This window comes from Lepidochelys kempii, chromosome 11 (assembly GCF_965140285.1).
Source record: "Lepidochelys kempii isolate rLepKem1 chromosome 11, rLepKem1.hap1, whole genome shotgun sequence".
NCBI classification, from domain to species: Eukaryota; Metazoa; Chordata; order Testudines; family Cheloniidae; genus Lepidochelys; species Lepidochelys kempii.
In genome coordinates, this window is record NC_136390.1 from 46,838,481 (window position 1) to 46,864,052 (window position 25,572).

Below are 25,572 nucleotides of genomic sequence, written 5' to 3' on the forward strand. Positions count from 1 at the left end.
ATGGTGGTTTATTATTATTCGTGTGCATTACCCTGCTGAAATTCTCTGACCCTTTTAAGAGTCTCTCTTTGTCTATCATGCCCCATCCATGCATCTACAAATGGAGACCCTCCAAAGCCCTTTTTCATTTGTAGCTTGTTTACGTAAGGTTTCCTGTTATTAGAATTCTTGTGGGAAGCTCTTGCTATGCACTTTGTTGTTGGATTATGTAAGAAAACTCTGCCATTGAATTACAGTGATGTTGCAAACAAGTTGCATCTTGAACCGATTTGAAAACTTGAAAACTTCAAATGCTATGCTATTCATTCCTTTAGAGTAAACATGTCTTTCTATAACCTCCCTTTGATTATTCGGTATTTCTGATGTAAATAATTTTCAACAAGAGAAGTGAGGGGGGACATCAAACTTGCATAAAACAAGGATAATTTGGTACTAAACAGTGGACTTACCAAGCAGAGTTTTCTAGGTCCTCTTTCTCCTTTGTGTGTGGGGTTTTATCATGGGAGTGTAGGGAAAGGCCTACATGCACACACTCTGAACTCTAGTGACAGCCAGCTGAGTCTACTGGAATGAGGGAGATTGCAAGCATTTGTGGGTGTAATTAGCTCATTGAAACACAATAAGCAAGACTCTTCATAACAAGTTGTGGATACTTGGAGTGGTCTGCCAAGTGTCACATCTCTTGCATGACACTGCCACATTTTACTTTAATGCCATACTGTCCTACATAGCAACTATGATTTCATGCACAGTTGTGGGGAGAACTTGGCAGCAAAAGGAATAGGGTTGGCTTTTTAAGGGGATAAGTTGGGAGGCCAGAGGAAAATAAGTGGCTGCTTCTCCCCACCTTCAGTGTCTCCTACTTGCTCCCCTTTCTTCGTGAAGTAGGGAGCAACAGTTTGTTTGGGGGTGAGGGAGGGTTGTTTGATAATTTGTTTCCAAAAAATCACTGGAGAACAAAAAAGACAAAAATAAAGGAATGGAAAGCGAGGAAAAGGAAAGGAAGGAATGGATCAGGGAGGGGAAAGGAGAGCAACATCTCAGTTTCCATCTGCTAGAAATCAAAGATTTCTAAAAAGTCAGACCAAATCTTTTCAAATTTGTCAGAGGTCCCTCTTCTCTGAAATGTTATCCAATTTTTAGGTGCCAGGTCAGCCAAGTAGCTGTGCCAAGCATTGTTGTTAATGTGGAGAGAGCACCGTATGTTCACACAACTAGCTATAGCTTGTTACAACTTCCTGGCTCATAAGATCCTCCCTAATTTAGATTTCCTGCAGGCCTAGAACAATGATTTGTGTATACCCTGGAACCCTAGAAAATGGGGAGTGTCTTGCAAAACATTAAAAACTCTGCTATTGATCTATGATTAAAGCTGCTTCACCAGAAAGCTGATTTCATTCACACTGGCATGAACCTTGCCAAAACTGACTGCTACTGAAGATGTTGGTTCCCTAAAGTCACCTCAGCTCACATGTTTTGGGATTGTTCCAGGATACAATCCTTCTTGGCTGAAGTAGGCAGGAGAATTAATATGATAATGGATATCTCCTTAAAAATTACACCTGTTAAATATTACAACAGCCTGTCCTCCCCACATCAGCTGCTGAGACCCAAGCTATTCAAAGAAGAACCAGAACCCAACCCAGGAGAGATCTGCTACCCAGGGCTGCCTCAGAACACACCGCAACCATTCCTGACCCAATCACCTCCAAGTGCCTCTGCTCCCTATCATCCGTCTGTGCCATTTTCCCCTTCTACTCCTGACAACACTCCCTGATCCCCCGATGCTCCTGCTGGCCAAAACCTCTGACAGTGTTTTCCTCTCTGGTGCTTGTGACCTCTTTTTTTCTCTTCTGCTACTCCTTCTCCCAATATCCTGAGCTTTGGACCATGCATCTTATAGTCAGGCCTTGGAAGCTGTGCAACAAGTAGGGTTGGATTGGTTCTGGGGGAAAAGGCAGGGAAAACTTCTAACTAGGGAAGGAGCAGTTCCTCTTGCCTATGGAATTCTGTAAATGAAGAACCCACGGTCCTGGTCCCAGAGCTTCCCCAAGGACCTGCTTATAGAAGGCAGGGCCCAGACCCCAACTACTTCTCCCACCTATCCTTCCTTGGATGGGAGGGTCTGTGCCCCACCTCTCCATATTGGTCTGAGCCACTCTGCCCCAGGTATCTCTCCCCACTGCTGGGAGAGTCAGCCTCTTGCCCCCATTTCTCCCTGTCAAGGCTGATTCCCCACTCTGGCACTTCGAGTGCAGAAGGTGGGGGCCCGCAAAGATTCTAAAAATTAATACTGACCACTCCAGGCTTGTATTAAATTCCCAAGGTTACAGTTTTTCTCTGACCTTGGATTGGTAGATGCTGCCACCACACAAGTGCAGAACCCCTTTGAGAATTCCGGAAGGCACACTTGGGAATTCCTTCCTGTGGGGTACCCTCAAGCCCTTCACCCCAGCCCCTCCAGGGAAGAGCTGAGAAATTAAAAAAAAAAAAAAAGAAATCAGCGGTTGCCACCAGCTAATTAAACAACATGTGCACAAACCTCTTAAGACACAAAAATCCTATTCTACTTTTTAAAAAGGTAAATTTTATTAACCAAAAAATAAACAAACAAACAACCCCTCCACATCTGGGAACTCAAGCTATTGCTAGATTTTTTTTTAAAGCCAACTACAAGGATTAAGCATCAAGAAGAGCTTTCTTGAGGTCTCCATCTTTAAGGTTACAAGCAAAACAAAAGCACCTGGGGTTAGCATAGAGGAATCCACAAGCCATAAAGAAATAAACCTAACCGTGTCTTCCTAGACATTTCCTGATCTACTTACATATCTGGGGTTTTAAATTAGTAGTTTCTAGGTATGATACTGATGATTTTTCATACCAGGCCTAAACTTCTTATAGAATAGCTCTGCCCTGTCTACCTCTCCCTGGGAGAACAACAGCAGACACAAAAAGGAAGTCTTGTTTCCATTTTAAAAAGCTCTAGCCTTCCCATTGGCTCTTTTGGCCAGGTGCCCACTCACTTCCTTTTACCTATGCATAGCAGTGAGACTTTTTAACCCTTTACAGGTAGAGTAATTAGAGAACAGCTACAAAGAGGGATTTTATAGCTACTAGCTGGCTGGGTGTCCATAAAAAGGAGCTACCCCCCCCCCTTAATTTATCACACTCCCCAATTCCTGTTGCTCACTTTGATTCTCTCTGGTCCCTGGCTCTTTTCACTGCTTGAGGTTCTGAGCCCCTCTCTCACCTTTCCTACCTGTCCAGGTCCATTGCTTCCATGAAGGGAGGGATTAGAATGTGGGGCCTACCAACAGCCATCCCCATCCCCACTTCCTGCAGCCTTCCCTTCTGTCTGTAATTCTCCTCCATCTTCCATGGGTGCTGCTGGGCCCCGGGGGGAAGAAGTGTCCCTGGCAGTGCCTGTCTGACAGGCACCCCTGGGGTCAGAGGCTAGCAAGGAGAGAACGGGGCAACTGGCATTTTGTGGGGAGGGACAATAATTTCTGTTTAAAGGGGGGGGGAGTTAAAAACTCTTTGGGGAGCCCCCCTGTATATCCCCTACTGAAATATTTCACTGCCCCCCCCATCTCCTCATTGCTCCCCTTGTGTCCTGATGGTTACCTTCGTGCTGCGGGGCAAGGCAGTTGTGTGCAGCTCCGGGGTAACATTTGTCACAGGTCATTTGCCAGCATCTCCCCAGCAATGGGAGCACGTGGAGGGTGGCTGAGCCTGTGCAGGGTGGTAGTGGGGGCATGGGAGCATATGGACTGGGGGGGGGCGGTCTGGGGCCTGGGAGCACGTGGAGAAGGGGGGGCTGTCTGGGGCCTGGGAGCATGTGCAGGGTGGCTCTGACCTGAAAGCATGTGCAAGGTGGTAGTGGAGGCCTAGGAGCACGTGGAGGAGGAGGACGGGGGGGCTGTCTGGGGCCTGGGAGCATGTGCAGGGTGGTAGTGGGGGGCTGGGGCGTGGGAGCACGTGGAGGAGGAGGACGGGGGGCTGTCTGGGGCCTGGGAGCATGTGCAGGGTGGTAGTGGGGGGCTGGGGTGTGGGAGCACGTGGAGGAGGAGGCCAGGGGGCGGCCTGGGAGCATGTGCAGGGTGGTAGTGGGGGGCTGGGGTGTGGGAGCACGTGGAGGAGGAGGACGGGGGGCTGTCTGGGGCCTGGGAGCATGTGCAGGGTGGTAGTGGGGGGCTGGGGCGTGGGAGCACGTGGAGGAGGAGGACGGGGGGCTGTCTGGGGCCTGGGAGCATGTGCAGGGTGGTAGTGGGGGGCTGGGGCGTGGGAGCTCGTGGAGGAGGAGGACGGGGGGCTGCCCGGGGCCTGGGAGCATGTGCAGGGTGGTAGTGGGGGGCTGGGGCGTGGGAGCACGTGGAGGAGGAGGACGGGGGGCTGCCCGGGGCCTCGGAGCATGTGCCGGGTGGTAGTGGGGGGCTGGGGCGTGGGAGCACGTGGAGGAGGAGGCCGGGGGGCGGCCTGGGAGCATGTGCAGGGTGGTAGTGGGGGGCTGGGGCGTGGGAGCGCGTGGAGGAGGAGGACGGGGGGCTGTCTGGGGCCTGGGAGCATGTGCAGGGTGGTAGTGGGGGGCTGGGGCGTGGGAGCACGTGGAGGAGGAGGCCGGGGGGCGGCCTGGGAGCATGTGCAGGGTGGTAGTGGGGGGCTGGGGCGTGGGAGCGCGTGGAGGAGGAGGACGGGGGGCTGTCTGGGGCCTGGGAGCATGTGCCGGGTGGTAGTGGGGGGCTGGGGTGTGGGAGCACGTGGAGGAGGAGGCCGGGGGGCTGCCCGGGGCCTCGGAGCATGTGCAGGGTGGCTCTGACCGGGGAGCACGTGCAGGAGGGCGCAGGGGCCTTGACATGGGCTCGGTGGGTAAAGCTGCCCGCGCTCCCCAGCCCCGGGAGAAATGCTGCTTCCCCAGGGCAAGAGGGGAGCACCGCTCCGCGGCTAGCAGCGACGGGCCGGGGGCTGGGCTCCGCCCTGCTCTACCCCTTGCATGGGGTTGGGCTCCCCTCGGTGGGAAATATCGCTCGGAGCCTGCCCCCAACCTGCCCGCTGTGCTTTAAACGCTGCCTGAGGGGGAAGCTGAGTGAGGGGCTTGCGCCCGCCCACCGCCCAGGGTTTCCAATAAGGCCACGGCCAGGCGGCTCCCTCTGCCCCTTCCCCAGCCCCTCATGAGCCGCCGCTGTGCACCGGGGGCTGCTGGGCTGCACATCTGGCGAGCTGCGGCGCTGGAGCCCCTGCCTCCAGCTTCTCGGGCCGCCCGGCCGCCCGCGCCGCAGAGAAGAGGGCGGGGAGGGAAACAGCGTGGGACCTACAAGTGAGCTGACTCGGCCCCCAAGTGCAGGGGCTGGCGACTGTGAGCCTCGCCGCGCTCTGCGAGGAGCCATGCGGGGCTGGGAGAGGCGGAGAGGGGCGCCCGTGTGGGCTGCGCTGCTCCTTCTCCTGGGCCCTTACCTGAGGACTGCCCACGCCTACAACCTGGACACACAGCACCCCGTGGTCTTCCAGGGACTCAACGGGACATTATTTGGCTATTCGGTTGTGCTGTACAGCCATGGCACTAGTAGATGGTAAGTAACGCTCGCTCGCCAGGCGACTTCTCAGCTCTCTTGTCTGCTGGGAAGCCTTTGGGAACTTTCCTAACCAGCTATCACCATTCTGGGCATCGCAGGTTTTGCTGGTCTGACTTGGCAGTGATTGCCGGGGCCCCGCTGCTTGCTTTCTAATCTAAGGCTTTGTCAGTGTCGGTGGGTCACACTGTGAGATCTTCCCCAGAACTTCTTCCAGGGACGGCTTCAGATCTGAACCTCATTCAAGTTGTCCCAGCTCGTGCAAGCCTGCATTCGATTAAAGTTACAGTAACTTTTTGTCTGCTCCATTACATGGGCATCTGCTTACAGCATTCCAGCTGCAAAGAAACGAGGAAGTTGGGAAGCAATTTCTTTTCGTTTGCCATGACACAGTTGCCTATTGCAAACGTTTGCATCCTGGGTGCAGAAGAGCATGAAGCTGGTCTCTAATTCTCCTAGGTTCTGGGGTGTGTGTGTGTGTGTGCCTTTTAGTGTTTGCATCCCTGTTGGCAGGGTTTAAGTTTCTTTTCTTCTCACTTTCAGGTTGGTTGTGGGAGCTCCTAAAGCCAAATGGTTGGCAAATAGCTCTGTGGTCAATCCAGGTGCAATTTTCAGATGCAGGATCGGAAGCAACCCCAGTGGGACTTGTGAACAGCTCCAGCTGGGTGAGTTGAATCGTGTTTGCACCTGAAGATGATGTTACAACTTCAGTGAAGAACTCCAAGCTTGCTTGCCACTTATAGTTGAATACAGAAGCTAGCCAGCCACTACAGCCTTCTTATTTAGAAGAAGCAAAGTGCACATTTATGTTCCCTTGATTCTTCAACATTTATAACTGACAAAATAAACAACTAATAGAATTTTTCCCGAAGCATGGAGAAATATTGGATTGTCTCAATAAATGTTCCTCCCTCCACTATTTTGCAAATATTTTCAAACCATCTTAATGGCTATTTATCATTGCAAAACTGTACAACATAGCCCAATTTTGATCTGACTAAACAAGCCTCCTTCAACTTATACCACTACTTGCAATAATACAAGAACCTAGAGATGTCCTCTATATGCTCATTTCACATTTTTATGTATCACTTTGATATTTCATAAATTAGCATTTATATTTACCATTCACTAATATAAAAGATCAATGCTTTTATAAATTTAGATTAAATTATTTAAGATAGAAATCCTAAAAAAATCTAGATTTTTAAAAAGCCGTCTTTCTTACCAAAAGAAAGGAGTACAATAAAATTAGATTTAAAAAGAAGAATTAAGCCTAAATTGAAATGACAGTTCCCATCTTCATATTTATTTTTCTTTCCATATTTTGCTTTCAGCATCTATGATTCCAAAGGCTTGTAAGAATTTACATTAAACCTCTGTTATTCCCCTCTCCACCCCGCACCCCCCCCCCCCGAAAGTAGTTCAATCTTCTGAACTGAGGGCAACTAATTAAAGTCAGTGAGGAAAAGAAAAAAAGTTTCTAAAGTATGCTCTGGAGTTTCTCTCTAAAACATTTCAGTTCCCAACCCATGATGAAGTAACTGGAATGTTTTTTCAGATGGATTGCTAGTGGCATACATGCAACTATATGTATCCTGCTCCAAGTATATGATTTTTGTGCAAAATGCAGCAGTCTGTCTGTTAAAGAACACAGGTTGCTATGAACACATCACCCCTCTGCTCTGCCCTTCTCCTCCTTGACTACAGAGTCCAGGTCCATGTCTGTATCCTGTAATCAGAGCCGTGCATGAGACTGAGCTATCTGAAATATTTTCTCTCCCATGTCCATTGTGATCCACTGAAACCATGAAACTCAGCCAATACAGAAGGTTTGGGAGCACAGGAGACAACTTTCAAAGGCGCTGGACTATGGAACTCGCTCCCACAACACATTACCTACTGTCAAAAAATAAATGCTCTTTGCTTTAACTTAGCTTTCCCTTTATTATTCCTACACATAAACCAATATCATCCCACTATCCCCAAAACAATAGATTAATTAACCAAACCTATTTCCATACATGCAGAGAAAAACAGTTTTTTAAATCGGGGGCGGTGGGGTGCTCCATTACTGTGTTGATAGGCCAATCTAGCTAAATAGGTTGATATTTGAGAGGGTGAGAGGAAAGAGAATGAGTTTTTATTTGGACAACAAAACCTACTCCACAATGATCCAATGGATAGAAGTTGAGCCAAGACAAATTCAGACAGGAAATAAGGCGTACATTTTGAATGGGGTGGGTAATTAGCACTGGAACAATTTACCAAGGTTTGTGGTGTGTTCTCCATCACTAACTATTTTTAAATCAAAATTGGATGTTTTCCTAAAAGCTATGCTCTAGTAATTGTTTTGGAGAAGTTCTGTGGCCTGTGTTATATAGACTAGATGATCACAATGGTTCCTTCTGGTCTTGGAATCTGTGAATATATCTGTCTACAAGCGATTCTCTTTCTGGGAAGTTTGGCAGTGAAACTGGATGGAGTAAAAATACAATAAGTAATCAAGAATATGCCTCTCTAAATTAACATAGATTAAGGTTTCAGAACCTGAGTAAACTTAGGAAGTCAGAGTCTTAGTTTTGGCTGTGGTTGTTACATTTCTCTTTTTGGATCAGTCCTCTTCATTTATGTGTCAATCCTGATTTGACTTTGTGACTCTATGCAGTAGACTGAAGGGACACATGAAGCCAAGTCAGGTAGACAAAGAAATATGTAAAGAATTTCTAAGATCTGGTGGTAGTAACAGCAAAATGAAATCCCTGCTTCAGGTGCTCTTTCTAGATATAGTGAGCAGGCACCTACATTATGCCACATTGATAGTTAGCTAGGAAAACCTACTACTACCTATGTAGCTGCTCTAATGCACTCCTGTAATTCACTGAAAGAATGGAAAATGCTCAGAGCCACTGGCAGCGTGGCTTAAATGGGTATTACCTTCTACATGCTGTTTAGTGTTTGTTGCCTCTGCAGGATTTCTTGATTTTGCTTTTACTAGTTTTGTCAATGAAGAAGAAGCAAGGAAGAATGAATCCTTGATTGTGTTAAACACAATTGCTACTGATTTTCTTGACAGTTGACAAGTTTCTGAATTGAACCTGGGGTGTAGCTGAGCAATTACAGGTTTAAACTTGCAAAGGCTATTCTTAAATGGATTTGGGGGACTTCTGCCAGCAGATGTAGAGGCTGCAGGAGATACACACTGATGTTTTCTGTCTTGTACTGCACTTCATTGAATGCTTATGTCACAATATAAACAGGACTCTCCACATGCCACTTTGCTATTGATGACAATGGTAAATATAAACGTTCATGGGCATGTCTACACTAAAAACTTAAGTCGACCTATATTAGGTCAACTTACAGCCACTGTAGTCATTAGTGTGGTGGTTTATGTCCACGCTACCCTCCTAAAGTCGGTGGTGGTTGGTGCGTGTCCTCAGCAGGAGCTCTTTCACTGACTTAAGAGGGGCAATGTGGGGAGCTGAGAGCCCGGTCTCTCAGCTCCGCTCGCAGCTCCTGCTGGAAGACTGGCTTGCACCTCTTCCCCCCTCTCCGCACCCACTGTTTGGTCCCTGCAGGAGCCGCTCTTGGTTGTATGCTCCAGTGGGAGCCAGGAGCCTCGATGCAGTCCAGCTCCAGGCACGGAGGCAGTTGGGAGTGGGGAGCTGGGACCTCGGTGGGAGGACTTTCTTGTCAATTTGGAGCCATGATAGCCAAGAGCCCATGTAGGTAACACAGTATCTACCTGGACTCTGCATCACCCTAACTACACCAACATAAGCCTATGCCTCTCGTGGAGGTAGATATTATGTAGGTGTAGTAGGGTACTTACATGGGCAAGAGCAAGGCTGTAGTGTATACACTGACATAATTAAGTAGATATAAGCTGCTTTATGTCAACCTAACTGTGTAGTGTAGACCAGGGCTAACTTAGCACTCATAGTGTGCTGTTTGTTTGTTTGTTTGTTTGTTTTAAACTGGACCATTTCCCCTTAACATTAAACTGGTTCTAAAACAATTCTCATGTTAAAAAAAATCCAAGTTATATAAAAAAGAACAGTTCTGCCATAAAATAAACAAGTTATAAACAGCCATGTTGGAGGGGAATGGGGGAAGGAAGGAAGGAAGTTAAATAAGACACAGCTCGGCCTAGACTGATTACCCTCCTCAATTCCATCTTCCCTTTTATATATCTGTGACCATTAGACAGGGGGACAAAGGTAGACAAAGGACAATTAAGTCTAACTTATTTAGGTAGCTATTTTCTAGCATGGACATTTTTGTAGATACAGTATCTTTCTATGACTGAACTTGTTTTTCCTAGTTAGTATTTTTCATATGACATATTCTGGTTCTGACCTTTTAGCACTGGTGGTGGTTTGCTTTAAACATTAGTTATTTCAATAGGAGGAGGAATAGCCATTTTAATGAGTGTAACCTTAGTAAGATTTGAAGTCCCTACTCATGCAATGAAAAAAACACTTTTTCAGAGAACCCATGTCTTCTAATTTATGAATCACAGATATTGCGGATACACTGAAAAAGTTACAGGAGGATTCTTACTGCTCTTCTTTGTCTAAAACAAAGGTACTGAGTATTACAAGCTTTTGGGATAGATCCTTGGCCCTATTAAGCGTTCTCGTAAACAATCTGATGTGGCAAAGCAGCTTTACGAGTGGTTTAACCAGCTAGCTGCTGAGTCTCCCTCTATTAGGAAATTTTTGGTTGGTCAGAGCTATGAGATCCCAAAGGCTTCCAGTGTAGGAAACTTATCCAGAGCAGTCTTGTGCTTCTGTGACCTCAGCTGCCAGATCTGCCCCTTGGGCTCATGGGCAGCCAGGCATACCTTAGAAAAGCCTAAAGCTGCTCTAAATTATGCTGGACTTGTTTCCACTGGCCCCATGACGGATGGGCCATGAAGGTACTTCCCCTCAGCTGCACTCAGCGTATTTTACCCATAGCTGAGCATCTAGTCCATTGAATACAAAGGGCAGTGGAGTTCAGTGAATCTCTTCTCTAGTTTATGTTAAATTCTGAATTTCATGAAATGCTGCATTCATACTTAATTTACTGTGTTTTTGGTTTGTCAATAAAATCAAGTATTCTACTCTATAAATTTATACACAAACTGGGCTTTTATAATGATTGAATAGTGATTGCACATGAGAGGTTTTTTAGTGCTTAGATGTGTGCAAAAATACAAAGAGTAAAGATTCAGGGTATATTGTTTTAGAGTAATGTCGTAGAAGACCTATCAGGGCCTTAATCCTGTGACATGCTACATACTTTTAACTTCCACTGAGTCCAGCTCCCTCCCCCACCAAGTTAGGATGATTGTATATTGTAGAGGGATTCAAAATATAATATTCAAGTTTTTAGTCAATGATATCTTGTATATTCAATTTCTCTCAAAGTAAGAATTGAGTATGATCAATATGCCAATAACACTGAGAGGAATCAAGTCAGAGTTCACAAAAGCAGTGAGCCATTCATGCTGTTTAGCGTTAAACAAAAGAAAAGCTATTATAAGCTTATTATAAGTAGTTATAAGCTTACACAGAAGTCTTCCACAGCTTCTTGAGGTAGGGACCAGAGCTGCCACCCACAATTTTTTCCCTTAGGCCCTTACCATAATCAGGCTAGAAACAAGTTGCCCTGTAGCTCCCCCACGTGAAGGATTACAGTTGAAGACAAGGGAATATTTCAACAACTTTCTGCAAATATTTCCTTGGGGGGAGTAAAGAATTTTTATCACCTGTGTTCACTCCCCTCTTCTTTCCTCATTCTCTGAATATTTTAGTTAATGAGATTACCTGGGGCAGGCAAGGGAGAGGGAAGTGTTCACAGAAATATTAAAGGACATTTGTGGAAAGCAAACTTCAAACTCAAATGCAAGTATTTGCACTAACAGTCTGATTCTAAGACTTACACTCATCCAGTTGGGAGAATGGAAACAATCCCATGTGACTTATCTCCAGTCAACATTATCCATGCCACCTCACTTTTCAGATGTTGAACAGATGAAGTGAATTGCTACTGTACAATTTTAAGACCAAGAATTATTTACTGTGAATAATAACAAATCACTGAATAGTTTGAAATAAGTATATAAAACAATTCAAAGAGGCTCAGTTATTTGAGTGACTTGTTTACTCCTAATTATAGTACACAACTGTATATCTTTTCCCTCCATGTGCATTAATATTTTGGGGTCTCCTGCTTTGATCCTCAGCATATAATGTTGACTGGATGTATTGGAATAGATGTATTAATCCAAGGCTTGATGATTTGTAGGGGCTGCATAAGGCAGGGGTCTGTATGACTTATATTTGACTATGTCGTTTCCATGGAGTGTCATGTAGTGGGGCTGACACAGAGATATTTCTTTCATCTGTGCCATTTACACAGGCTGCACTTTTTATTTCACAGTGACTTTACAAGAGCAAGGCATGCCCCTTTCCCCTGAGGCAGTTAAGCTGCAATTTCCTCTCTGGTGCTTTCAGCAATGCTGCTCTTTGTTGTTTGTAAACTGATGCAGACTGTGCAGACTATCTTCTCACTGGATTAAACATGGATAATATCATGCCCGCGCTCATCATTATATCCATGGTATTAAACCCACACTCCCTTAACCCATCCTTATGCCCACAAGAGCTTCATACTATTCCTTCCTTAAAACAATGCTAGAAACCCTACTATTAGATAAAGGGGAACAACAATGAATCTTGAGAAAGAGTGGAGAGCAGGAGAAGAGTAGAAAACAAGAGAAAAGCTTCAGCGGAAACAGGAGATGGTGGAAGAGCAGAAGGCCAAAGTGTAGAGTCAAGGAGAAGGGAAAATAACCAAGTGGGTAAGGGAGAATACAATGGATGGGAGAAGAGGAAAGTGCTCTTTCTCACTGCTTCTGAAGTTCTTAGGGACACCTAAAAATGGGAGGGAGCACTGAGATAGGAGAAGATACAAGTGAAACCTCCCCATCTCAGACCACATAACAATCTAGTCTTATTTGCTGTTCAAGAAAAACCGCCAAGAACATGAGATAATCTGAGAGGCTAGCCTTCCCCCACTCCTTTCATTTGTAATAAAAATATACATTGATTATTCTGAGACAATTCTTGTTTCCTCTGTAGTACATGAAAAGGCTATAATTTGAATAAGAGGAGGCAGTACATCAAGTCAATATAGGGAGACTTTCTTTTCAAGAAATTTAGCAGACACTTAGAACTCAGTATGCATTTGTTCGAATTTAATAGCCCTTACACCAGTATGTTACAAATAAATGTCGGCTCCGATGCAAGCCCATTTGCCACTCCATTAATGTCAATATACAGTATGTTTCTGTTGTATTCTCTGATCAGTATAGGAGCCCTCTGCTGGCTAATTTATATGTGACAGAAAGATTCTGTGTTGTGTTGGTGGATTTTGGTAGTTTTGGTAAGTTGAGCAGCAAAATGCTGTCTGAAGATATTGGACTAAAACACTGAGTACTGTATTCTGTCGTGCTCTTGTAAGTAAATACGTAAGAGAGACCTTTATAAAAATGTGTTTCCAAATGTAACTGAGCCTTTCAAGCAGAATATAATTTTTTTTAAATTGTAGTCCTGTCTACATAAAATTATTCTTTCCACACACACTAACTTGTTGAGAGGAAACAAGAATTTGCCAAATATTTATTTGCAGAATTTCTCAAAGTCCTTCCATGTGTAAAAAGTGATCTCTGACATTTAAAGAGAAGCAAACTAGCAACCACCTTTAAATAATTGTTTTCATTCTGTATAAAGAGTACTCAGAACACAGAAGTTTGATCCATAATGGTTTTACCTTCAAAATAAAGATTGTAGTTATAGACATTTTATTTTACCAGAACAGGAATACCTAGTAGAGCTGATTTCTAAGCGCTGCATCAAATAGAGCAGGGATCGGCAATCTTTGGCATGCAGCCCGTCAGGGAAATCCACTGGCGGGCTGGGACGGTTTGTTTACCTGCAGCATCCGCAGGTCGGCCGATGGCAGCCCCCCCGGCCACGGTTCCCTGTTCCAGGCCAATGGGAGCTGTTGGAAGTGGTGGCCAGCATATCCCTTGGCCCACGCCGCTTCCTGCAGCCCCCATTGGCCTGGAGCGGCGAACCGCAGCCAGTGGACGCTGCAATCGGCTGAACCTGCGGACGCTGCAGGTAAACAAACCGGCCTGGCCCGCCAGCGGATTTCCCTGATGGACCATGTGCCAGCTTCCTGATTTTCTCAGTTTCAACAGAGATGATCACACAATCAGAGCTCAATGACTAATAAGTTCTGTTCACACCTAATATGCTGTGTTTGCATCTGGATATATTATATGTATGGCACAATACCTTTCTTTCTGAAAAATATGAACCATGCTAAATATCTGTACATGGAACTTCCTATACAAAACACATCTGTATAAATTCTGCTGAACTTACACTGTTTAATATAATCATCTAGTAACCAAGTTGTATAATAAGGAAGTCCATAGAACTTTAGTATATTTCCTGTGTTCAAGCTGATTGTCATAGCTTTTTGTTTTGGTTTGGTTTCTTTGCTCCAGGCAATCCAGCAGGAGACTATTGTGGAAAGACCTGTTTTGAAGAGAGAGATAATCAGTGGCTGGGTGTCAGCTTGTCAAGGCAGCCAAGGGAAAATGGAACCATTGTTGTATGTGTTGCGTTAAGTACTGTATGCCTTTTGTCATACTACTGTCACAACTTCTACATTTTCCTATCACATCTCATGTTTGTTTGTTTTTTCTTTATAAATACAGGCATGTGGACATAGGTGGAAAAATATATATTACATAAAAAATGAACACAAACTCCCTAATGGCGTTTGTTATGAAATTCCTCCTGATTTTCGAACACAGCTAAGTAAAAGAATAAGTCCATGCTATAAAGGTAAGCAGAGAGTTTGGTGATTTCTAGGGCTTGATAAGATAACATCCTACTTGATTTGAGGAAATAAAAGAACAGATATGCCCCTGGGAAAAAAAAATGAGCTGGGGGTTGTGGACACCTTAAACTGTTTTGTTTCTTGTCTGCCCCTTCCTCCCACCTGCCCTGGGTAGGCTTTCTGCTATTCAGGGCCTGCAGCATGGGTTCTGAAGGCAGAAATCTGGCCTACAGACCAAACTTTCTGGTGAAATTTTGGTCACTTTGAAGTAATGTTGATTCAACAGCTGAAAAGGGCAACCAGTATTTTACTCAATGGGTTGGTCCCCTGCAGGGCATATTTTCTTTATAAATAGGCCAGTGCAGGCTCAGTTCATCTCTTTGCTCCATCCACCTGCTAGGCGTATGCCGCACGATGTCCGAGTTGACTAGAAACAGCATCCTCAACTGGCTGCTGTTCCCTCTTCCTGAGCATCAGACACACTGTTCCCAGTAGCAGCCAGTGCTGCCTACTGCCCCATTCCTGAGACTAACGCCTGCCAGGCCTAATCTCTCACCCAACTTGTAGCCTGCAGGAAGATGCCTCTGACAGTGCCTCTGTGCAATCTACAGGGGAACGAGTGAGAGCAGGATGGGGACCCAAGATGGAAATCATGGCCTCAGTGCCCCCAGCAACCTACCAGGGAATCCCCAGCTCCTGTGGTACTTTCCCCAAACCGGAGGGAACAATATGTCAAAATATTTAGTGATCTTATCCCAGTTGAGGGAGGGAGAGCAGATAATCTGGCCTTCCCACAGAGAATGATGAAGAAACTCCTTCCAGCATCCCTCCCCTGGCTCCAAAGACAGCCACCGGCTGGATCATCCTTCCACCTCCCATGGTTACTGGGTGAAGGGAGTAGGAGGCGGGTAAATGATGGGTGAGTGTACATGGGAGTGAAATGAAGGAGAGACTGAAGGGAAAGGGTTAGTAAAGAAAAGTAAGAAATTGGAGTTGGAAGAGCATGGATATAAGGAGCCTTGCAGAGGAAAGACAGACAGACGTAGGGGACTGAGATTAAAAACATGGGAAAGGAAGGCTCAGAAATGAGAGATGGAAAGTGGGAACAAGATCCAGTGGAGCTCTTCCAAAAATCTAATGGAGCAGCAGGAGAAGGCAAAAGAAGCCATGCATGACCATAGATACGAGCAATAGTGTGATTATTACAGCTCTAAACTGTACATGTAGAGGATTCCTAGCAGAGACGCATGGCATAGGCATCATGAGAACTCCAATTAAAGTAGTTATTTCCATCAAAAGTATAGCTGGAGTTGTAAATGGGGTGGGAAGAGGAGTGTTAAACTTACTAGCATTTGTTATTCAAGCAATGTGTATAGTGACTTTTCACTTTGACATGCTGTTTTCATGGACTGATCTATTTTACAGGAGTTTGTCACCTTTTTAGAATAGCTAAAACCATGCTACAAAACCTAGCTCCAATCAAGTGATGCATTTGGAATGGGACTGTTTTCTCAATTCCTTATTATTCTGGTATTATGAAGTTGAAGTCCATGTACGCTTTCCAATAGTAGAAACCAGTTCTTTTTATTTATCCTTTCATTTCAGAGAGCTGCAGAGGAATTCTGAAACTCTCTATTTTTCAAGATGATTGAAGACTTTAAATCATTTTTGCTTTTATATTCAGATCATGTGCGAAAGTTTGGAGAAAACCATGGGTCATGTCAGGCTGGGATGTCTAGTTTTTACTTTAAGGTGTGTATTAAAAAAAATCAGTTTTCTATTTAATTATTTCCTGGAGAACATCATACATTTGTGCATAGTCATGATATTTCATCTTTTTTAAATGAAATTTATTAAAGATAAGAGTTTTAGGTATATAATAATTTTCAAAATGCCAAAACATAATTTATCACGGCACTCTATTTTAAATCCAAAATTCCTTTTTATTTTGGAAGGAAGTGAAGAATATAATAGAACATATTTTTTATTATTCCATTCAGAATAACCTATTGAAAGCAATATTAAACACTAATAAAGCTTACATTCTGTATCTAAAGAGCAATGCACTACAGTGTACATTTTTATGTTCTACCTGAAAATATGATTTCTAAAATATTCTGCTGAGGGGGAAAGATACCTTGTTTGTGGTTTTCTTTAAATTGCTCACCGCTCAAAGCTTTTAGTAGGGAAATAATAACCATATTTTAAAAGTGAAAAACATTCTATATGTGTTCTGATTTTAATGCACTGATATTGAGCCAAAAACATCTCCAGTGTAATTCCATTGACTTCAGGGGAGTTATACCAGGAATGAATTTGACTCATCATGCTTATCTTTAAGAGTTTAATACATAAACAACGCTTTTTTTCCTCCAGGATTTAATTATAATGGGATCCCCGGGATCATATTATTGGACTGGTTCTGTCTTTGTGTACAATACCACTGCAAATACCTTTCAAGCTTATACAGATGTGAGGAATCAAGTAAAATTTGGAAGTTACTTAGGTATTTAAAATATTTTTTATTCATCTGTTTAGCTGATTCCCTGGTCTATGCAACTGGGTTGAAATGTCTTCTTTGTTACACCCCAGAATGGCAATATTGCAGACCTGTCTTGTAATTCTGAGCATGGTGTTAATCTTTTTAAAATCTCACTTTTATTCTGTGTTCCTCTACATTCGTCTCATCTGAATTACCTCAAACATTTATTTCTGAGTTGCTTTATCTTCATTTACAATAATTTCTAGTCTTGTTTGATTTAAAAGAGAGACCGTTCACACTGTACACTTGAGACTGCTCTGTTTGTAAGGACTTTGATAGTAAATGGTGTGTAGACTTCACTCAGCACTACTGTAAGCAGATTTCATGCAATATTTAAAGATATTTAATAACAGGCTCAATCATGGCTTTGCCATGAACCTAGAATAAAGGGTTGTGTGTTATTGGCCTTCCCCATGGACAGCTGGGAGGGTGATTGTGACTCAAACAGTTACAGGCTTCCTCCTGCTGCTCCAGGGAAGGAGTAAACTGCAGTAGGTCTCTGTACTGCACAGCACACCCATTTCCCAATGCACTGGTGCAGCTGTCCTGGCCGGCCAGTTGGGGCAGCAGAGAAGGTCTGCCCACTCCCCACCCCAATACATCCCATCCCGCCCACTATCTGAGAGTCTCCCGCTGCACTGCTTCTCCAGTTGTGTCCCTTCATGCCATGCTAGCTGAGTCACAATTTATTCCTTGCCCTGGGCTTCCCAGTGTGTCCGATCGTCTCTATTTCTGTCTTTTAGATTTCAGTTTCTTCAGGGCTGATTCTGAAGTCATTTTGTATATTTTTACAGTGCTAAGCATATTGTCAGCACATAAATAATAATAGTATTACCAACTGAGGAAAGTATATTTTGTGACCAGCATACAATTCAAAGCAGACTATTGTAATTAATCTCTATGCTTTCACTGTCTTTTCTTCTGGCAGTGATCAATGATTGGTCTCTGCTTTATAGAGTTATTGTTTTCTTAATAGCCGATGTGGAGATTATGGCAGTCTGGAGTTTTACAGGAGAAGAACATGAGAAATGGGTGTTGTAGGGTTTGATTTCAAGCTGGAGGGAAGAGAGGGGTTTCAGTAGCCGCCCCCTGAGAAAGAGAATACATTGGGAAAGAGAAGTCAGTGAATAAATAACTTTTGCTAGAATTTCCTTAGTGTACTTGGGTAGCGCTAAATACAATAATAAAAACAGGATGTGGTCTCAACATTTTTGGTGGTTTTAAGTTATTTTCAATGATTACCATTTTGAAAGAAGTTGGTACAGTATAAATGATCTGAACTTAGGTATGTATATGAATACATTCTAGACATGCATCTTAATGAGTTAATTTATAAAGTCCCGTATGAATTTGTAATTGCACTTGGTCTTTCTATTTCCATACTTCTTGTAGGGTAAGCCTAATGGGGAGGTGTTTTCAGAATGAGAAACAGAGTTCTTACAGAAGATGGATGATGAGAGGGATGGCAGAAATGCCCCTTTGCAGATATATATGTAGTCTTGAGAACTCATAATTAAGGTGATCCAGCAAAGCACTTGCATGTATGCTTCAGTGGGTTGACTCGTGTTTAAATGTAAGATGTGACTTAGGTAGGAAAAACCTGTGAAGATAATGGGAGTGCTCATGTGTTTAAAGTTATGTCCATGCTTAGGTGGTTTGATGAACTGAGGCCTGACGGGAAATCTAACTGATAAGCACTGACATCATACACTCTTGCAAGAAGGGTACATTTACATGGGACATTGCTCCTCCAGGCAAGGTTAAGGGTTTGTAGGCCTCCAGTTGGATAGGGGACATTCTGGAGATCTTAGAACATCGGTGTGGAGGCTCTGCCCCTTTGCATTGCTCTCCAGTTCCCCCAGCAGCATAACTCCTCAGGAAGTTGTGCTGTTGCTTCCCCCTCCTATAGCCGTAGCCCCATCTGTCTGGAGAAAAATGGCACAAGGGAGTATTTACTTCCAAGGGAAATTTCTGACAGAACTGCTGAGGGATGAAGCCATGTCTAGTACCTGTCCCCAAACCACATTCCTTCATGGGTTTAACCATTTGGGAGTCCCAAATACATACTGCTCTGGTGAGGGAGCTTCTGAGAAGCGACGGATGTTTCCATGTTGGCTCCTATTCCCTCTTCAGTTTCAGGGCTATTGAATTCATGACTGCCACTTCTTTCATTCCCTGTGTGCTTTAGGTCTGGAGATAGAAATCCGTCACCCATCCATTACTAAGAACCCAATGCGTCTCCCGTTAAATATCAGTAAACTCCCACTGACTTAAAAGGAAATTAGACCAGGAGCTAGGTTAGGGAAATCTTGGAATAAAACTGCCTTGGCTCCCCTAAAATGTACACCTTTTGATTCAGCTTAATTCCAGTTTCCATTTGACTGCTTCCCTCTTGTCAATGTGAATGAATGAGGAAGTTGTTAATCAACTTATTTGTGACTTGCAGCATTTTGTCAGGGTTTTCTCCTGAGATTTTCAGAAGTGTTCTAGCAGTAGAAAGAGCAAAACCCAGATGAACTGTGTCCCAGCCTCAGAAATGGTTTGCTTAGGTGCAGAGCCTTGAATAATAAAGGCATAAACTTCACATTATTTTTCATAGGTTGTATGAAAACAATCTTCAGAACAGGGCAGAAACCTGGGACCTGTAGTTACCAAAAAATAATTAAAAATGAATGTTTTTGCACTTGGACAAAAACAAAATAACTTGAAAGTAAAGGTCAGAGCATGAAAATTAAGGTTCATCTACTTAAGCTTAATTTTTTGTTGAATAAGTAGAAACTGGGGGTTGACCTTTAAATGATAAATGGTCTTGTTCACCCCTTATAGCTTAAAACATGAAAAGAAAATGCTGGCATAATGGGAACCTGAGTTCCACACAGTCATCTTGGCAGGTTAAAGATTTAAGGCACAATTCTCCTCTATGATATTGTACTCCCTACTTTCAAGGAAAGCTGATGAGAGTTCTGTAATTACAAGGGGAGCAGAATATGAATAAACTAAATGACTTCTCTGTTTGAGCTCAGCCAGTTGTGTCCCATATTGCACTTTGAGAGGAATACAAATGACCAGTTATGCATAGCTAAAAAAATAAGGCCCCAATCTTCAAATAGGTTGTCTGTGGGTGGACTTTTATATCCCTGTATAGCCCCATTAGTCAGGAGGGCCCTGCAGAGATGTAAAAGTCTGCCCCTCTGGATCCAACTGCCTGATTGTTGCCAACAATATTTTCTTGTCAGCTAGCCAAATCTAATATCCAAGTTGTTTAAAAAAGGTGCTCGTCCCAAAAAACAAACAAACAAAAGAATAATCAGTATTAGTAACAGTATTGTGCTTTTTTTTAATTGCAATACAATAGAAACCAACCACATTTGAAATAACAAATCTGGTGATTGGTTTGAATGATGTAGTTTCCTCTTTGAATTTTCTTATGTGAGTGTTTGCATTAATTTGTTGTTACAACAGAGACCTATTTGAAAATGACTCATGAATCTGTGTTGTTAAATAAGATGGATTTCCATTTTAAAACTAATTTTTAAAATGGCAAATAGTTGGAAAATGGAGGTGTGTTTGGCATCTTTAATGTGATACGTGTTTCTGACATTTTTAATGCGAATTCTAGCAATTGGGAGTAAACCTTATTTTTATTGACCATCTTGTTTATCTTATGAAAACTTACCTTTCTAAACATTTTATTATTTACCTGCATGAAATTGCACTTGATTCTTTCAGAGCTCATCTGAGTGAGGCGTATGTTGTATGAAAAGTAACAGACCATAGTTTACTGGATTGTTGACAGTATGCCATAGAGAGCACCTCTAAAATTATATTCATGGTTCCTGTAATCATATTTACTGTATTCAGTTATGACTCTATTTCATTTACAGGATATGCTGTTGGAGCTGGCCACTTTCTGACACCAGCTAGTACAGAAGTAATTGGAGGAGCTCCCCAACAGGAGCAGACTGGTAAAGTAAGAGGTGCTTTGTTGTTGTAACGTTTCCTCTTTGGATTGTTGCAATGGAAAGCTAAGAGAGTGGATTTCTGTGGTCCAGGGAGCACAGAGTATTGGATGGAGCTTCTCTGAGTTTGTGAGAAGGAATGAAAGGAAATGCAGTGTGAAAGAGGGTCTTGCTTGTTCAGTGGTGCTAAGAAAGGATAGGGCAGGAGATGATGCATGACTGTATTTTATTTTGAATTGTGTGTTGTCTTGGTGCCTTTTGGGATTTGTCTTTCCTCTACAGCATATTTAGTATTTCATTTTTCTTACTGACAAACCGTAAATGCAAAGAGTTGAATTTCTCCTATGTTCTCTTCTTATTTTAGGCATACATTTTTAGCATTGGGACAAGGGGATTAAATATTCTGTCTGAACTAAAGGGTAAAAAGGTAACCTTTCATGTTATTTGGTACATATTATAACTTCTTGTGTGTTGACTTAAAGATTTGATGACTGTTCACTTTTTGTGTGTATGTGTGCACAGCTTGGTTCTTATTTTGGAGCTGCTGTTTGCGCAGTGGATCTGAATACCGATGGCCTCTCAGACTTACTGGTTGGCGCTCCAATGCAAAGTAAAGTCAGAGAAGAAGGAAGGGTTTATGTTTACATCAACTCAGGTTCTGTAAGTGTGTTTTCTTTTTTAAAATTAATAGTAATTCTGACTATTTAAAGTAATTCTGGTCCTACAAACCGAATAGCAGTGTTTTCTGCTTTGTTACAGGAACTCTGAGATGATGCATTTGAACTGCATGATTTACAGTAGAACTATGTATTCTGCTAAAATACCACCATGCAAACCTGGGATCTTAACTGAAACCTACTTTATGCTAGTATCAGGGAATATGGTAGAACAGGAGTATGATTTTGCATATGAATGTATCAAGTGCTAGCCACATCTACTGTAAATCTGGTGTTCATAAGAGAAAGTGTTAAAGTAGAAGAAAGATCAGCATGATTTCATAACTTGATATGTTAGTTAGTATGTTACTGAAGTCTATTTGCATGCATTCTGCAATCATATTGCTTATAATTTGAAAAACAGATATTTTAGTTTGTTGAAAGCCATTCTTTTAACCACCAAAAAAAGGGAACAGTTTGTGAACAGAATAGGTGATGCTTCAAACTCAAACAACTTGCAGCTGAGTGAAAGATGTGTAGTCACTAGTAGCATTCAGGAAGGAGAATGGTAGATCTCTTTATTCCCCATATTTTGGTAAATGAAAATAACTGGAGTTATCATATATTGGTATTTGTTTTTTCTTTGCTTTTTAATCAGAGGTTAAAATGTAATCACTTTTTCCATTTTCATCTGCTTAGTTTTAATTCGTTAATTTTATTTTTAGAATTTTTATTTTCTCTCTCACATATGCATCTGCCATTATTCTTTTCTTACCACAATTATTGTCTTCATGAAGGGCTTGGTTATACCTTGATTCTTCCAAAGGTGCTTCCTGCTGTCCAAAGATGATATTAAGTCTATGAAATAGGGAGTGAACCAAGATGGAATGGGAGATGGGAAGATGGCACTCCCTTTTATCATGATGTTCTTTGTGGCATTGCAGTGATCTGTGTGCTGTTTTGATGTAGGCTTGTTATCGCACGCAGATGTTCACCAAATCGTTTTGTTACAACAAATCGTTTCCCCCTTTTTAAGGAACAACTCCAGTATGAAAAGCGACTCTATTAACATTACAGGGTCCTGTATATATTATTTTTAGTGATTTTCATAACCAATGTGGTCAATTTGAGGAGTGAGATTTTTTTTTTTCTGGCTACCTGCCTTGCATTATGAAAATTGCCCTGGTATATTAAAGTGAAACTGGGCTCAAGAGCCAGTTGTTTGTAGTAAACAATTCTGTTGATGATTCACAAGAAGAGAATCCAGTTCCCTCTCTCTGAGTTGTGGTGACTGTTCAGGGCTACCAAGAGTAAAAAGTAGTTAAAAACTTTTTTACTGAAATGTGCAAACGTGATTTTGAAAACATACAAGGATCAAGCCAATTTTACATGTTAATTTTTCAGCACAGAGCCACACTTTAAGCTCCCTTTACCTGTGCAATTCATATAACATATCAGCCTTATGATTCAGAAAGGTGTATTCTGAGATAGCATATTTACTTTCTTTGATAGATTATGCACTGAAAAGGTCAACAACACATGTCACTGGAAATCCCTTTTTTAAGATACATTTGTTTTTATTTTCCTTTAGGGAGCGGAGATGCTAGAATTGGAGATAGAACTAGCTGGGAGTGACTTCTATGCAGCGAGGTTTGGAGAATCCATAGCTAATCTAGGAGACATTGATAATGATGGTTTTGAAGGTATTAATGAGTATATTTGTAAATCATGACAGTAATGTAATATAAATATGAGGAGTGAATGGTTCAGGAGATTGTTAATGGATGAAAGGGCCTTTCATTCTACACCTGTGTTCTGATTTACTCCAGGTCCAGAGTCATTACCATCTGATAACTCTTCTCCTGTGTGAAATAATAATGTTAGACCAGGTTGTAGTGGGTATGTGTCCAAATCGTGTCAACCTGTCTCAGCAGAGAGGCCAAGGACTGAATGGATATGGAAGTTGAATTACCCTCTCACCTTTAGATGAAGTCCCTCCCTCATGTTGGTGAGACAAGGTTGCAAAGTTTACCCTGCTGTTGCCTGTACTAGACCTGCTTGGAGGATAGAGAAATTCAGTCTCTAGGGTTGTCATGCCAACTCCTCTAAAGAGCACTGTGTTCACATTAAAAAGAAACACCAACATGCAAGCTCTTCTGAAAATTGCAATTAAAGGGTCTACCACAGACAGTCTATGAGCTACAATAGTTATCATGGCCCTCTCTTACTTCTCTTCTGTCTAAAATATCACCGTTAAAGAAATCTTTCTCCCCTCCTTCAGCCCATGAACTAGCTTAAGAAGTGGCTTTCAAACATTTGGTTTGGGTGTGAGGAGCTGCAGTTAGCTAAACAAAACGGGATGGGAACCCCAGAGGAAAGTGAGGAGAGTGGGCCAAGTGACAGCACTCATGGCTTTTTATGGAACAGGAGCACTTAGTGTTTCCACTCTAGCAAGTAGAGTGTAGACCGCTGCTCTCTATCAGCAGAGAAGGCAGGCAAGCCGACACCCTACGTGTGAGGGCAGAGGAAGTACCTCTCAGGAGTTCTCTGCTGGTTTCTTGGATCCCCTTTATCAGCTCAGCCACAGGGTTTTCTTTCTTGCTCAAAGGTTAATCTATGTAGAAGAAGCTAATCATGCCCAGGCCCAAGAACAGGCAACCTTTAATGTACTAGGTGTCCTTTTACCACATCAGATTCACCCTGCACCTGCAACTTTGAATTTATCTCCTTTTATTCACCCTTCACTCCCTACACTCATCTTGGTGCACTCTTCTTACTGTTCCTGTTATCCCACATTCTTGGCTGTACACTCTCTGTCACGCAGCCCCCTAGTCTTGGAACAGTCACCATCTTCTCATCTCCTGAGCACCCTCTCTCTTGTTTCAAGAATCTTTCCTCCTGTGCTTTCTTCCTCCCTTACCAATAATCTTCATAGCTGCATTTCGTCCGGTCTTATCTTTGTTTTATATGCAAGCTGTTAGGACAGAGAAAACTTCTTACTCTGTTTAGAAACTGACTTCTACCTTTATGTGATTAAATGATGATGATGATGGGTAAAATATGGTATGTCAAATTGACATAATTTAAAGATAGGCCAGAAGTGTGTGGTGTATGTAGAGATCATCATCGTGCAAATAGTTATAATTTGTAATTCCAGTCGTGCCCACAATGTGCTAAGTGGAAAGAGTTGTACAATCAAAAGGTGTAATAGGTAATATAGCATAGAACAGATAACATAATAGGGAATATGACCTAGAAGGGGTATGATAAGAGAGTTAGGGGAGATGAGACAGTGGAGGCGGAGGCAAGGCAACTTAAAACTGAGGAGGGAGAAAGTGGAGGAGATATTTCCTGTAAAAGAAAAACAGACATGGCAGAAAAATAGAAATCTTGAATGATGAAAGAGTCCATTTGTCTATAGGGAGTGCAAGGAAAAAGTATATGAAAGAGCTGGGTTTTTTTTTTTCAGTAGTTTTAAACCCTATGAATCAATTAGTGAAGTCAGTTGGAGGTACATTAGTGAATGAGTTTACCCCAAAGAATGTATGTTTAGTCTTAATTAGATAGCACAAGCGTCTGTCATATTTTCATCTAATCAGTAGAGAGCTGTAACATTTTAACCACTGAAGTATGGTACCGGATTAAATCAGAGAACTATTCGACTGAACCTAGTCAGCAGAGACTTTTCTTTCTTGAGTTTTTTTTGGTTTGGTTCCACTTATATTATTACACTTTGCAAAGAATCAATTTGTTTATGAGTGAAGCCAAAAATCTGTTAATTTCCCTTGGTGCATTTTGAACTAATGTACTCTGTATCTTTCTTTTAGGATCATTTGCTCTGGCTATTTGACCAACTATGTTTGTGATTTAGGAACTAGTCTATTGCTATTCTTTTGCATTTGCACTCCCCACTGGAATTAAATAATGTAGGCATTCAACAT

General features: G+C 42.6%; 1 protein-coding gene across 1 annotated transcript in view; it reads left to right on the forward strand.

Annotated features, from left to right (window-relative positions):
- The first annotated feature begins 5,081 nt into the window (after positions 1–5,081).
- ITGA4 (integrin subunit alpha 4) overlaps positions 5,082–25,572 on the forward strand; it is a 55,675-nt gene continuing 35,184 nt past the window's right edge. The window contains 10 exon segments of the mRNA XM_073306060.2: positions 5,082–5,567; positions 6,111–6,232; positions 14,137–14,243; positions 14,350–14,479; positions 16,159–16,226; positions 16,851–16,980; positions 20,901–20,986; positions 21,340–21,402; positions 21,498–21,635; positions 23,223–23,334. Coding sequence (XP_073162161.1) covers positions 5,383–5,567; positions 6,111–6,232; positions 14,137–14,243; positions 14,350–14,479; positions 16,159–16,226; positions 16,851–16,980; positions 20,901–20,986; positions 21,340–21,402; positions 21,498–21,635; positions 23,223–23,334 — 1,141 coding nt within the window. The 5' untranslated portion in view covers positions 5,082–5,382.